Source organism: Pseudopipra pipra, chromosome 20, assembly GCF_036250125.1.
Source record: "Pseudopipra pipra isolate bDixPip1 chromosome 20, bDixPip1.hap1, whole genome shotgun sequence".
Lineage (NCBI taxonomy): Eukaryota > Metazoa > Chordata > Aves > Passeriformes > Pipridae > Pseudopipra > Pseudopipra pipra.
In genome coordinates this window covers 1745603-1760091 of record NC_087568.1, presented here as the reverse complement: position 1 = coordinate 1760091, position 14489 = coordinate 1745603, and the positions used below count along the sequence as shown (strand labels likewise).

The 14489-nt window shown below is 50.6% G+C and overlaps 1 protein-coding gene across 2 annotated transcripts; it reads right to left on the bottom strand.

The window, feature by feature from the left end:
• Positions 1-3384: 3384 nt before the first annotated feature.
• On the bottom strand, positions 3385-14419 carry RBM18 (RNA binding motif protein 18). Of its 2 annotated transcripts, none has more exons than XM_064676603.1 (5): positions 14307-14419; positions 8427-8553; positions 7202-7288; positions 5357-5442; positions 3385-3998 (listed from the first exon to the last, which is right to left on the bottom strand). In XM_064676603.1, exons 1-5 carry the CDS (start codon positions 14417-14419, stop codon positions 3839-3841), a joined length of 573 nt encoding a protein of 190 aa, XP_064532673.1. In that variant the 3' UTR covers positions 3385-3838. The 2 variants fall into 2 exon arrangements, with proteins under 2 accessions (XP_064532673.1, XP_064532674.1); XM_064676604.1 differs by lacking the exon at positions 14307-14419 and adding an exon at positions 12016-12137.
• Positions 14420-14489: the final 70 nt, after the last annotated feature.

The following is a 14489-nucleotide window of genomic DNA, read 5'->3' as shown; positions in this document are numbered from 1 at the left end:
GCTCCGCCCGCCGCCGCCGCGCTCCGTGCCCGCGGGCGGCGCGTCCCGCGGCCGCGGCAGGAAGGGCGGGGAGCCGGGCGGGGAACCGCGCCGGCCCCGCTCCCCCGCCGGGGGCGGCCGCGGGCCGGGCAGGAAGCGGCGCCCCCCCCGCCGCGCCCCGGGGGCCGCCCGCCCCGCCGGGCCCCGCTACCTGCGGCGGCGGCACCGCCCGCGGGCGCGGCGAGGAGGGCAGGGCAGGGAAGGGAAGGGCAGGGGGGACCCCCGGTCCGGCTCGTCCCGGTGCTGCCCCGCCGCTGCCCGCCCCGACGGGGCGCACGGCCCGGGACGGCCCCGCAGCCCCCCGCGGGTCGCGGCGGCGGGGATCGCGCCCACCGCCGCGGCGTCTGGCCGCCCGCCGCTGCCCGGGCTTCATTAGTAACCTGATAATTCCCCAGCAAAGCCCCGGCAGCGGTGCCACCGCCGGGTAATTGCAGGACGGTAACGTGAGCTGATGGCGGCCGGGGATGGATCCTCGCCGTTATTGATTGTGACAGCTAAATTGTTAACCGAGAAGGAAATCAGATGAAAGCCATTTTAGAATAAATACAAGGCATTAGGTTTAAACATCGAGGTTGCAGAAAAGCCTGAGAAACCCCCAGGAAACAGAGCCCAAGGCCCACCAGCTCGTCCTCCCATCTGTCCCCAGCTCCGCAGAGGCCGAGCATGGGGGGAACATGGACAAGTGCAGAGGCGGGATGCTGAGAAAGAACAATTTAAACCCCTCGTTCTCGCTGGCAGGGTCTCAATTAGCTCTGGCTGCTCCAGAAGAAACACGTAGGAGTTTTCATGGACACAGCCACGAAAGCTGTCTGTCCCCCTACGCAGAGCCGGTCGAGGCAGGGCCATGCAGGGTTTGTTTGCATTGCAGAGCAAGGTCGGGCTGTGATGGCCATGGCTCAGCACCACGGCCCAGCACCACCCAGCCCCACTCACACTTGTGCTGCTCATTAAAGACCAGGCTCTCTGGGCCCCACAGAGTCAGAAGAGGCTCAGGAACAGGGTGACTCCAGCCCAGCCTCGGCCATTCCCCAGCCTTGGGATCATCTCCTGGCCTCTGCAGGCAGCAGGTCTCCTGCCCTCACTGCTGAGACCGGGTAGATCTCCAATGTGCCCCTTGCACCAGGAGCAGGGCCTGGGCAGTGCCTGGGGAATGCAAAGCAGTGGATACAGGGTATCAGCACCAACTCCATCCCCACTCTTACCCCCATGTGCTCCCTCCACCAGTGCTGGAGCTCCTACAAAGCAGCAACGAGGTGGCAGTGTGTCAAACAGTAGCTCATACAGAATCCTAAAATTCGGGGTTGGGAATGTTCTGTGTTCCCACAGTGAAGGCATGATTCCATACCCATCCCGAGTGAGGGACTGTCACCACATGCACAAGAATAGCAGAAATACTGAGGAAAAGCCCATATTGTGAATATTGCCCTCGGTACCCCACCTTGCTCCCAGGGACCTGCTGGATACAGGGGAAGCAAGGACCCCCTCAGAGGACAGGACTATGTGCTGCAAGCAAGAAACAGCCCAATTCCTCTTCAGGGAAGCCGGGCACCAAGCCCCACTTTCCTGCCCACCACCAGCTGCCAACCTCCCTCCTTACAGCTCCAGATCCGGCTGCAGTGATGCCGCGCTCCCCGCTGCCCTTCAAACCTGTTTTATGATGGTTTCATGCCAACTCCCAGGTCTGATGCTCATGAAAACATGTTTCTGAGCATCTACCTCCTCTCAGCTCCAGGGTTAGGAACTCTCTGGATTTGCTGCAGGGCCGTGGGAAGCGCAGCATTCCCGGGAAGCGCCGGCAGCACCAGCGCCTGCCGGGCCGGCGGCAGCAGCAACGACCAACACAAACACTGACCTGCAATAAGGCTCCCCCAGGTCTGAGTCTGGCCGAGCTGCAGACAAGGCACTTCTGTTAGTGACAGTGGCAGTGCAAAAAAACAATTAAAATAAAAAAGACTGATGCCATTGTACCCGGGTTCTATCCGTGGACTTCGGCTGATGCCAAGCATTTACCACCCTCACTCACTTCCTGCTTGTGCCACCCTCGCTTTCCTGGAGGAAAACATGCATTTAAAATGTTTATTTAGGGCCGTGAGAATTTCAACAAATTGTATTTCAATACAAATAAATATCAAAGTATGTTTCTGATGGGAGCACAACTACACACCTGCTTTGAATCCAGGTATTTTCTAAATTCCTACTGGGAACAGACTTGAGAGCTGTTCTAAACAATATAGATACAGACCCAGAGAGCTACAAATGTTGGAGCACACAGGAACAAACACAGGCTGTTCACAGAGGAATGTAAACCGGTGTTCCTGACACTCAGAGGGGTACAAACTCCCAGGGATATGACTTTTCCCTTTAGTCAGGTACCCAAAAACTAGGAAGCAAACATTATCAGCATGAGACCTACTTCTGAACAATTAATCTTTCAACAGTCACTCCACCAGACACACACGGCTCCGCTCCAGGTGCTGGGTTGGGAAGCAGGAAGCGTGCTCTGCCTGGAGGGAGGTGTGCTGCTGAGGGAATACAAACCTCCCTGGGCTCTGCAGCTCCTCCCTGAGCAGCTCCTGCGTGCACAAACCGGGGCTCCTTAAAAACTGTCTCCCCCTTCTTGTTTGAGACCACCATTAACCAGACTGGGGAAGCAACTCCAGAGTGACTGACGAGGTCTGATGGGAGCAGGGAGAGCACACACTGGAAAATGAGATCAGTGTCACCTGGACCCCAGCACGTGTTCTCAGACATCCCCCTGGCACACGCACTCACAGCACTGTGTGCACAAAGGAAAATGTTTTTTTTTTCCTCAGACTTCTATTTTGCAGATATTTAGGGAGAATATGGGCAGCAGATCAGATCCAGAGCCATCCCTCAGACCTGTGGATTCAGCCCCTGGGGCAGGTAATCCCAGCTAACAGCAGAACCAGTTCACCACAAACACACCAAGAGGCAGCTGACCACCTTTACCAGCCAGTGGAAACCAAAGCTGGGCTGGATGGGGGGCAAACACTGAGGTCACAGGCTTGGCAGGTGTCTCAGAGGCTGCAGTTACTCTCATGTTGTCACATCTGGCTCAGGAGGAGCTACCACTGATGGGGATCACTGAACACAAACTCTGAAGCTCAGGGCACAGCACACCAGTGGTGTGTAAATACACCAATTCCTACACAGAGGCACACACCTACAGCCTAAATGACACTGAAAATACCAGTGCTGTGTCATTAGCCTAAGGGTATCACATCCTAAAGTTAACATTGTGAAGTCTGCAAATCAAAATGCGAAATCAACTGGCTCTGGTGCATATAAAATATTGCATGCACAGTCACTAGAAGTGTTGCAAAATCTATTTAAAATGAGTTTTATTGAGATGAAAAAGTTTTCCATGGTAACTACAGCACGTTAATCAAAACCAAGTGCTTCCCCTCCATTAAAACATGAACCGGAATACTTTTTGTTCAAAAATACTTAAAAAGTAATCAGTTAAATGGAGTATTTTTGGATGTGCTTTGCTCCGTACGCTGGTTACTGTTTCTAATCTGGCTAATGAATGCACGCTAACGAGAGGTTGTCTGCGTGTTCATCAGAGGCTTTGAGGGGAACCTACTTCTCTGAACAGCCTTCAGCTGTGAGCTGCTCTGGCAGGGGCTGCGGCCCCTCGGGTGGGCCAGGCTGTGGCTGGCCAGCCGTGCCCTGCTCAGGTGGCAGTGTCCTTCCCACCCTACAAAGTACAAAAGCACTGGAGCACTCCACGTATACAAAGCAGTGTTTCTTGCTACCATCACTCCCTCCTAAAGCATCATCTTCTGGATTTCCAGGCAGCTCTGGAGTAAGGAGTAGTCCTTTTCTTATCGGGTGGTTTGAAGTAAGAATAAACGGGTGCTGCGGGATATTCTGCGTCGGGGTTCTCTGCCATCATTTTCAGCTTGGCTTCAATGGCCTTTATTTTTGCACTGACACTGGAAAGAGAAAAAGCAGAAGAGAGATTGAGCTTGATTTTAGCATGAAATCAGACTACAGCAATCTAGAGATTTTGCTGACACACAAATACTCATCACACAAGGAGGGGCCAGGCAGCCCCACTGCTGCATCTCCAGCGAGGCAGGAACGCACTGCTCAGAGCCCACACTGCTGCACTTCAACACTCAGCACGGATTTGCTCCTCCAAGATACATCACAGCACCACAAAGTAACGGCCCCTGCACCTACTCAGCACTTTCTCGAGGACGCTGAGGCAAGAACACAACAAGGCTTCCTACTCCATGTGAAATGATGTCACTTCAGGAGCTCTGAGCATGTGCAGCAGAGCACAGCCCCGAGCAGGCTGCTGGGAACAGCACAGAAATGAAAGCCAGACTTCCTCCCAGCTACAGCCTGCTCGGGATGGGAAAACCCCAGACTCTAATTAGGTCAGGAAGAAACATTATTTCAGCGTTAGCAGGGTTTATCCCAAAGGGAGAAGCTATCCTAGGTTACACCCCAAATTCCTAGGACTTTTGTTATTCAGTATCCTCTGTTGGATATGGACCGAGCAATGTTCCCTTCCCCGCTGTGGCTTCTTGCACCATCCATCCTCACTAGAACAACCCCTTTGTGCCACTGATGCAGCTAGCAATCTGCATGACTCAAATCCCTCTGCTCCTTGCTTCCTAGCCTGTTACTTCTTAATTCCAAGCTCATTTTATCTGAAGGCTAATGCATTAATCTGGTCCTGGTTCCTTATAGGGTTCCACTGACACAACACAGAGGAAAACCACACACCCTCTCAGCCATACTGAGAATTAGCAAAGCAGCACTATGTGCTTTAGGTAAATGCAAGGGTTGGAATTTATCACATCCCACAGACAAAGACTTACAGCCCTAATACCAGCAAAAAGAAATAAGTTTTATGTTAAATACTACTTGTGACTTTGTTTTAATCTTCTGCCACTACAGTAGAAATTTCTGCTCATAAGCATTTTGCTGAAACAAATCAGTCCAGCACAAACCCCCTCACTGAAATCCACATGAAGTCCAAAGCATATTCTGGCCAAAGGAGCTGGAATGCTACACATTCCCAATACCTCTCCTCATCTCTTTTCCTTCCCACTGCCCAAGTAGCTTTGCATGTTGGAAAATAAACTTCCAGTCTAAAATGTCCCACATTAAATGAGTTACCTCACAGCAGCTGCCCTTCCAAAAAACAGCTCTTCTGCCACATTAGAATTTTAGCACAAACAACGCCAACAGCTCTAAATCTAAATCTTACTGAAATGGAAGAAGCTGGTTCCCTGCCAGCCCCACAGCTGGGTCACCTCTCACCCACCCCACCTCCTACCTTAGGTTGGACTGGGGCGGCTCCGTGCTGGACGACGGCTCCAGACTGATTGGAAGGATCTTCTCGTTTTTGTTGTGATCATATCTCTGCAAGGAAGAGAGCAGGGACTGAGCCAGCTGGAATCAGGAACAAAGAAACATTTCCCCACAGGTACACTTTAAAGCTGGGTTAACATCACCTCAGGGTTTGTAAAGCTTTGGCTAGGAAGGATTTGAGTGGCCAAGCACAGAAACAAAGCCCAACCACAATATTTGGTTTGTACCAGCAGGGAAGGTAGACTCTGACACCAGTTATGTGCGTTGTACTATGGATCCTTAAACCTTATCCTGTCACTTCTTGTTCCCCTCTACATAAGGCAGGAAGCAAAGATGGTAAATCTTAAGGTAACTACTGTTCTGCTTGCTCTGCTCTTCGTGTGCAGAGCCAGAAGGTGACCCAAGCACACGAGTGCATGGAATCAGGAGGGGCTGGGAGGAAAAAATAAAAAAGACCAGTTAGGAACCACCGCCTTTCTGGGGAAAGCAGCTTGTGAGTCTGTCATCTCTGTGGGCAACGGGCCTCCTGAACTATTTGCAGTGTTCTGCTTCCTTATTTCGCTTGGCACTGAGTCAGGTTTGGTTTTCAGCAGAGCTGCTCAAACCGACAGTGTCTGGTGAGCCTTGGCCACTCATCTCAAAACTCCCTGTCTTGTGCTGATCTTGTCTAAAACAAACACTTGTTACAATAAGCCCAAGTTTTGTGCTGTTAAATCTTTCCACGGAGGGATTAGAAAATGCCATGTGCACCAAAGTGATTATTTAGGCATGTTCCTCCCCAGACTCAGGCCAGCCAGGCCCAGAGCTGCCCAGCTCAGCTCCAGCTGAGCAGACACTCACTCCTCAAACTCCTTTTATGGCCTGATCATTCCCCAGGCATCCGGAAGCACGTGGCACTCCAGGAGCTACAGAAAATGGAGACAGGATTTGCACCAGCTTGGATGTGCTGACAAGAGCCCTTGAAGTCAATAATTAAAACAACATGGTTTCCTCCCATGAAGATACCTGGTTTGGTTTTTTAGCACCAAAACAGATGCACCAATACATTTGATAGGAGAGAGTAGAAAGCTGCTTGTAGGACAATCAACATGTGCTAAAAGGAAACTACCCAAAGGAACAGAGCAACAAACAGCTTCCCTCTGCCTCCCCCAAAATTGGTTTATCTGCAAAGAAATTTATTAAAAATGAACTGCTTTATCAAATATGAGATAGTAAATAACTGTAGGAGAAACAAGAATTAAAAAAAATTAAAACAAGGGTGTTCCAGAAGGTACTAAGTTAAAAACTTGATTGTTTATGTGACAGAGTGAGCAATAAAAGGATATTTAGCTTAGATGTGAAATGTTACTTTAAAGTCAAAACTAATTAAAGCTCCTGCCACGTAAGTGCTTTCAGAAGTGAAACAAAGTAACACAGTTACCGGTAATTGGGAATTTCCACACCTCTGCTATCCCAAAAGGGAGCTAAACCACAATGGGAAGGATTCAAACTTCCAGCCAATTACTCACGAAGTTTGGGAAGAGTGAAACATGGACATTTATAGAAGTAATGTGTTCACACTGCTCTGATCAGAAATCCCCTCACAAAGAACAGCAGGCTAAAGGGCCTGTCCTCACCCACAGCTAATCCAGCACAGTTTGGGTACAGAAGAGAAGCTGTACATTGTCAACATCAACTCCACAAGTTATTTCCTAGAACAGACTGAAATTGCCTTGCCAGTCCCATACACCTCTGATAAGAATTGTTCCTTAACGTTCAGTTTTTCAGTTTTGCACAGCAGAAGCAGTTCTTGCCTGCAGGAGCCGCTCACCTTGACCTGAGCGTGTGCCCACCGCACCACCAGCTTCTTGGAAAGGGCCAGCTTCCCATTGAGACACTGGATCGCCTTCTCTGCTTCCTGCACAGGAAGACAGCTCCATAAACAAACCAAGCCTGCAGTCAAAACCGACTCACGTGCACAGAGACTTTTTTCTTCGTTAACCAGCCCACTGTAAGTGCCTCTCACTGAGGGCAAAGAGAGTCTACCCCGTTGTGTCCCAGCCCAGGATACCTTTGGAAGACTCCAACATCTGAGTAAAGAGACTTAGCAGCATTACTGCTTTATCCTTCCACTCGTTTGGGGGGAGGAAATGGGGGAAATACAGCATTCAGAGGGAGGTTTATGCTACAGGAGAAAATACTGTGGCTCTTTACAGTGATTACATGTGTCTCATTAACACCTATCTATGCTCATTCCAGATCCTGCTCGTGGGCACTGGGGACATGATCCACTCAGTCCTGTTCTCAGCAGCTTTGGGACACTCCCATAAAACCTGACTCACAGCAGCTGAAGATTTATGTTGCAATGCTGCTCCACCTTGCTATGAATAATTTTCTAGAGGTAATCCAGAGTGTCAGGGGTCTTCTGACATCCTTGTCAGCAACTGAGGTCATACAGGACAAGCAACCTCCAAACATGCTCTTTTTCCTAACTTTTGGACAATTCCAGCAGAATTATGACAAAACAACTACAACTCTGATGTTGCTGGGGAGCATGACTTGAAATTTTGATTTGTAGTAAGAGTTAAAAGCCCAAATGAAGAGCTAAGGGCAGCTCACTCCAGGATGCTGCAGATGTGTCACGTTGTATAAGCTGGGGTTTGTGCTTTCATGAAGCCAAAATTAAAACCAGGAGGACTCCAGAGCAGTTCTGGATTTCAGGTGGTCTGGCAGGCTGGTTCAAGGTGTGGATCGTGTCCACAGTGCAACTCCATGAGCTCACTGCAAAAGTGGGCCAAAGAACTGCCCCTTTCTGAGAAGCATTAGAAAGCAGGAGTCAGGGAAGGACCACAGAGGAGAAAGGAAATCAGTATTTGTTACTTCCAAGAGCAGTCACAAAGTGGCTGTGACAGAGTGGAGCTGTCAGAGTCCATGGGTTTGGGCAGACAAGGTATTGAATTTATCCCTTCCTGCTGTAGCTCTAAATTAATATTTAAAAAAAAAAAAAAAAAAGGAGGGGAAAGAAACCATCAGAACTTTAGATAAAAGCAACTTACCTGTTTGGTTTCAAAGTTCACAAAACAGTAACCCCTTGGCTGTCCTTCCAGAGCACCAGACTTGTGAAAGAGAAAGTCAAATTGCTTTACTTTACCAAACTTCTGAAGGAGTTTCAGAAGGTGGTATCTGAAAGGGAGAGAAGACAGTCATGACACCTTTTATCACACTGAAAGTGAGGAGATCAAGAGGAATCCCCCAACACACACAGTTCACACTCGGTCACAGAAGCTGTTCAGCTGTGTCATACACATATTCCCAAATCCCTGCAGAGGGGGGTGCCCTGCACAGCACCCCTCCAGCATCCAGAGCTCTGAGTGGTGTTATCAGTGACTCTCCAAAACCCCAAGGCACAAAGCTGCCTCCCAGCAGAGCCAGCTGAAGGGCACACAGAACATCTATTAATAGCTGGCTTTTGGGCAATTATGCAATGGCTCCTGAGGGTCTGGGAGGGTTTTGCCTTCTGCCTCTCTAAATCACACCTACTTTGAAGCATAACCACCACGCCTCCCCCCCCAGCCCTGATGTAACCACCTGAAGCTCCATCCCCTGAATTCCTGTCGCAGCACAAGCATTCCAAGCCCACAGTCCACAGCACCTGAGTCCCTCAGGATCCTGCTATTCCTGCTGCCCTCCCACTCCCTGTACAAGCAGTGCCAGTCCCATCCCTTCCCTGTGCCAAGGAGTACCAGTGCACTGACAAGGACATGGCCAGGGCACACAGACAGGCAGCCACACTCGCCTGGCAGAGCTGGGGAAGCAGGAAGACAGAAGAATAAACAGAACAAACCAGGAATTGCCAGTACATCTCAAAAAAAAAAAAAAAAGGGTACCAGACAGCCCTCACTATCATCCAGGCTAAATCTGCCAGTGCTTCTGGCTCAGACAGCTTTTCAGTGACAGGCTCATGGAAGTCAGACACTTTTTTAGCCAATTATCTTCCTGCCATCCAGTGGGGATTGTGTGCTGTTTCCAATAAAACTGGGGAAAGCCAGGGTAAATCTGTCTGCTTAGTATCTAGTGCATGGAGCAACTTAAAACAAGGAGCACATTTGTTGTTTCGGCCACATCTGATCCTGAAAGTTCTTTGCAGCTTTTTTGGTTCCTTGGGACTGAAGTGTTTAACAACACTGGCTGACCTGGGAGGAAAGTTGCTACTTCACTGTCTGACCCCATCCCTGGCATTTAAGAGTTATTTAATTGTTTATTAAGGGTGTCTTAGTCAGGACTCACCTCCCAAGAGCTGTACAGAGTTTGTTAGACAGCCAAGTAGTCTAAGTCAAATTTTCAGTGTTTAAGGTAACACTCAGTGCTCTGAAAGCCTACCAGGATAACACCAAGTGCCCGTGGAGCACAGGCACTGGATGAAACCTCCCATGTCCAGACACGAATGCTCAGTAGTGGCCCAAGCCAGCCAAGTGCACCAGGCAACTCCAGGGACAGTCCAGATGGGAAGGGCAGACAGCATTTTTCCTAATAAAGCCTGATAGGATGTCTGAAAAGGGCTTTAGCCCTTTGTTAAGCTTCAGGAGCCAGGCAAGAAAGTTCCAGGAATGTGAGTCATCCCACAGGATGGGTCTCGGTGGACATTCAGGATGTGCACTTTTAAAGAGGTGAAGGTGCAGCGTGTGCACAGACGAGCAGCGCGGGAGGGCCGGGCTGTCTCCCAGGGGAGCACACACATTGGAACTGCTTATGGGAGGCTTCCTACATCCTTCGGAATACACATGAAGTGCATGGTCTTCCAAGAAGCCTAGGAACCCTCAGTCTGTGCTCAGAAGGCAAGGGGGACAGAAAAGAGCAGGAAAAAAAAAGGAGATGGTTACACAGCAGCCGAGTTTCGCTGCTCCACCTCAGGCTTCCAACACGCGGTTACAGATGGACACGTGAAAAAACCAACTTTAGAGATGTGATGTATAAAAAAACCCCCACATGTTGAACTTCCAGAGCCTCCAAAATATGGAAACACACCTCAGGTTCGCTTCTGTAAAAATACTGCTGAAAAAAGCCCTTGGAATTTCAGCGGGATGGAAATAAAGTCCCTATCACCAGAATGCTGTTCCCCTTCTGGCCATTACAGAGGCAGGGGAAGGGCAAGGAGGATTCTCCCTGTGTTCTGTTTAGCACCAACAAAACCCTGCAGCTGTCCTGCCAAAAGGGTTTTGTTTGTGGTTTGTTTTCTTCTGAGAATCTCTGCATTCAAATAACACTTTCTTAGCAGTGAGGTGGTAGTTGCTCCTTGAAAACAAACTTCATTAAGAGTCTAGAAGCAACTTATGTCATCTATTTTATTTAGATTGAAGAGGATGCAAATGCAATTTGCAATTGCAATTCTACAACTGCAGGTCACCTACTCTCCACGGAACAGCTCAGAGGTCTTGTACAACTAAATGTTTCAGGCTGTGACTATGATTTGCATTGCTAAAATATTGAGGGCATTAACAGTAACTTGACAAGCAGTTCTCCAGGACTTCAGTACTGAAGGAAGACCAGCCACGGAAAACCTGAAGCCTTAATAAAAAAAGAAGTGAGACCATGCAAAAAGCTTTGCTATGGCAACCCCGTGGGCTGTGCAGAGCCGGGGGGTGCTGGCACAGCCGTGGCCCCCCGCGGATCCCGCGGCCACCCTCCATCCCCACTTCCTGTCATCTGATATGGATGCGACACAAACCAGCAGCTCCCCCATTTCCCTTTCCTCCTCTCTTCCTCCTGGCACCCCCAGCGCTATTCAGACGCAGGCAAGGCTTCCTCCGAACAATGCTGTCCCGAGGAGCCCGCGCGGGGACCGGGCCACATGCGAAAGCCATTATTGCGAGGAATTCTGCCCCACTGGGACCCGGCGGGGGGCTGCAACAACAACTTGTGCACACATTGTTTTCTAGGTGAGACTCATCAAGATGGGATCCTCGACAAGCAGCACAGCGGCCCGAGGAAGTCGAACACCCGCTTATTTCACCCCCCGTGGCAAATGAATGGTCATTCAAAGGCTACGGGAAACCAGATAATAGGTGTGTGTGACCGGAGAGCTGAAAACGAAATCCCTGCCTGTCCCAAACGCTGTGAAGTCTCAGAGGGCTTTGCAAACAGGAATGGGCAGAGGAGGCACTTCTGCCCCACTTGCCACACAGAGACGTAACTAAACTATGTGTTTTGCCCCATGGGATGGGAGCATTAAGGGGTAATGGGATCAAAGAGCTGAGCCCCAGCACATCCCCTGCCCTGCTGTGCAGCTGGGGGACAAACACTGCACCAGGCAGTGCCCCCAGCGATGGTGAGGGGGATCTATGGTTTCCTTCCTCAGGACACCCAACCAGAACCAACCACCTGCTGCTCTTCTTGTGCACTGCCCTGGCAGATCCCACAGCAGGGATCACTCTGCCCTGGCAGATCCCACAGCAGGGATCACTCTGCCCTGGCAGATCCCACAGCAGGGATCACTCTGCCCTGGCAGATCCCACAGCAGGGATCACTCTGCCCTGGCAGATCCCACAGCAGGGATCACTCTGCCCTGGCAGACCCCACAGGGATTATTATTCAGCACCAGAAGTCCTATGTCACAAACAGCTGTGAGGTCCCCTGGTGCCAGCTGACCTCCTTCCAGCTGCTAAGAACACTCCCAGGAGACTCCTAATACCATCTCCTTCCACAGGCAGGCAGTCCTTTAAGGATGCTGGATAAAAGAAGTCACCCACAAACATCACCAGCAAGGAGCAATGCCCACCAGGAGACCCACCCTAACCCAGTGCACAGGGTATGTCAGCACTCCCAGCTGAGTCACAGTCGTCCAATAACCCCCCAAATAACCCCCCAAAACCCATCAGGTCCCAGGCTGTAATTTGTGGGCAGCCCTACATCTATAAATTCCTGTTCCTGCAGCTTGTGCTCCAACGTGTACCTTACCTTTTAACTCCCCAGCACTTGACTGCAGCTACAGTTTGCTCTTTAAATGGGAGCCTTGGATTGGTTCAAGACTTTCTGAACTCATTTCTGCTTGAGAGTGTCAAAACCACTTATTAAACTCTGCCAACAACTCAACCAACCTTACTCAGTCCTAAACAAACCCAGCACAGAAATAAAAAAGGCTACTCTCTTAAAAAACAGATAAAAGCAGCAAACGAAGAAACAGCCATTTATTTTTCAGGGGTGTGATTCAGTCATGTGAGCAGTAACCTCAACAAGGGTAACTGAGATGAGCAGCTATGAGCAGAGATGCAAACCCTCAGCATAAAGGGCAAGATGACTTACAGAAACTTACTGACCTCATATAGGACCACACAGTTTCTCTCTACACTGACAACGTGTTAAAAGGAACCTCCTCCTCTTTTATTCACAAGGAAATGGAGATATAATACATTTTTCAGGACAGAAGAGCCGTTTTTAAAGCAAAACCAAAAGCAGGGTCATAAAGCCTGAAATAAGCAACAAGCACTGTCACTCATCACCAGGCAAACTTGAAACATTTAGGAGCCTGGAAGCACTCAAGGTTTGAGGACCCTGGGGAATCAAACCACCAAACTCACTTCAGCCAGGTGATGAAAACAGTGAATTTTGCCATATAAAACTATCACTTGTCTGGCTGAAATTCAGAGGAACAACCTGGATCACCCTGGGAAGTGGAGGGCCCAATGCACTTACACCCACTGCTCCTACCCTCACACCAAACCAGCTCCTGAATCCTTGAGGACCCAGCAAACAACACCCTCAGGAATTCCTGTATCTAATTTTACATGGTCAGTGAATGTGGACAAACCAGAGTAATGGAGCTGGGAGTGGGATAAAAATGGTAATTAATGCAGAAACCTCCCAGAGCTGAATGGCTGAACAGCACAATGCATTAATGATCCCATTTAGGGGCTATTAGGGAACTGCTCTGCTCAGATGAACCACACTCAGAATAAAACCCCAGCACCTGCACACACACAAAAAGGACCAGGAAGGAAAAGTATTCCATGACAGACACACACAATAGTTAATCAAAAATGCTTGTTTCTCAGGAGTGTGTAAACCCCAAATTGTTTTGGTTTGTGTCTTTTTTTTCTTTTTAATACAACCTACTGATTTCTCAGCACACCATCCAAATATTGGACAGCACATTACATTCCCTTGGCAATTTAGCTGTTCAAATGTTGTGTTTGCTCAGGAGATAATTATCTGTAGCCTGGGGAAAACAAACTGCAGAGACACGTGTTTGGTTTGTGCAGTTACCCAGCACAGCAGCCACACCACTCCCACTCAGAAACGCTCCTCTGCTCAGCCCACATCCAACAAAACAAAACCAGGCCCCTGTGTGATCCAGGGCATATGAGATCTCCTCTGCCCACCCTCATTTCCCAACAAACCCCAACCACTCCAGGTTATGATTTCCAGGGCTGTGTCCTGTTTTACCATTGTTTGGCCACTGTCACCCTGAAAGTCTCTAACGTGATATTCCACCACTTCCCCAGTTTAGAGAACAAGGATATTTTCATCCCCTGGGCTCCCAGCCCGAGCAGTGCTCTGCTGTTTGCAGGGGTTAAGGACCTGCCTCTGAGCCCCTCTGGAGACACTTCAGACACATCCCCCCCACACGGGCTGCTCCTCAGTGCCGGGGGACTCGAGGACCGCTCCAGTGGGTGGCTGTCACCCCTTACAGGGGGCAGGGGCAGGAGCTGGGGGTGCTGTACCAGCCTGTGCTGCCTCCCGGGGCACCCAAACCGGGGGGGACGAGCCCCACGCCCCGCAGAGCCGCTGGCACCGGGGGCACGGCACTGCTGGGGCTGAGCCCCGGGGGCTGCAGGGCTGGGCAGGGCAGGGCCAGGCAGCGCACAGGTGGCCCGGGGCGCTGCGCTGCTGGCGGGGGGACACGGTCCCGTCCCTGGGGGCACCGGGGGGCGGTGACTCACTCGGTGATCTTGGGGTCGAGGTTGCCGATCCAGAGGCGGTGCCCGTCCTGCAGCGCGCCCTCGGACAGGATGGAGGCGTTCTCGAGGGGCAGCGCCTGGCGGCCCGGCTCCATGGCCGCGGGGGTCTGTCCGGGGTCTGTCCGGGGTCGGTCCGAGCGCCAGGCCCGTCCCGCTCTCGCCGCC

Excerpts from the sequence above, each read along its gene's own strand:
- RBM18 (XM_064676603.1), bottom strand. The coding sequence starts at position 14,419 with ATGGAGCCGGGCCGCCAGGCGCTGCCCCTCGAGAACGCCTCCATCCTG. Across the intron at positions 5,443-7,201 it reads GGGCACACGCTCAGGTCAAG|AGATATGATCACAACAAAAA; the intron begins GTGAGCGGCTCC and ends TCTTCCTTGCAG. Across the intron at positions 3,999-5,356 it reads CCGCCCCAGTCCAACCTAAG|TGTCAGTGCAAAAATAAAGG; the intron begins GTAGGAGGTGGG and ends TTCTCTTTCCAG.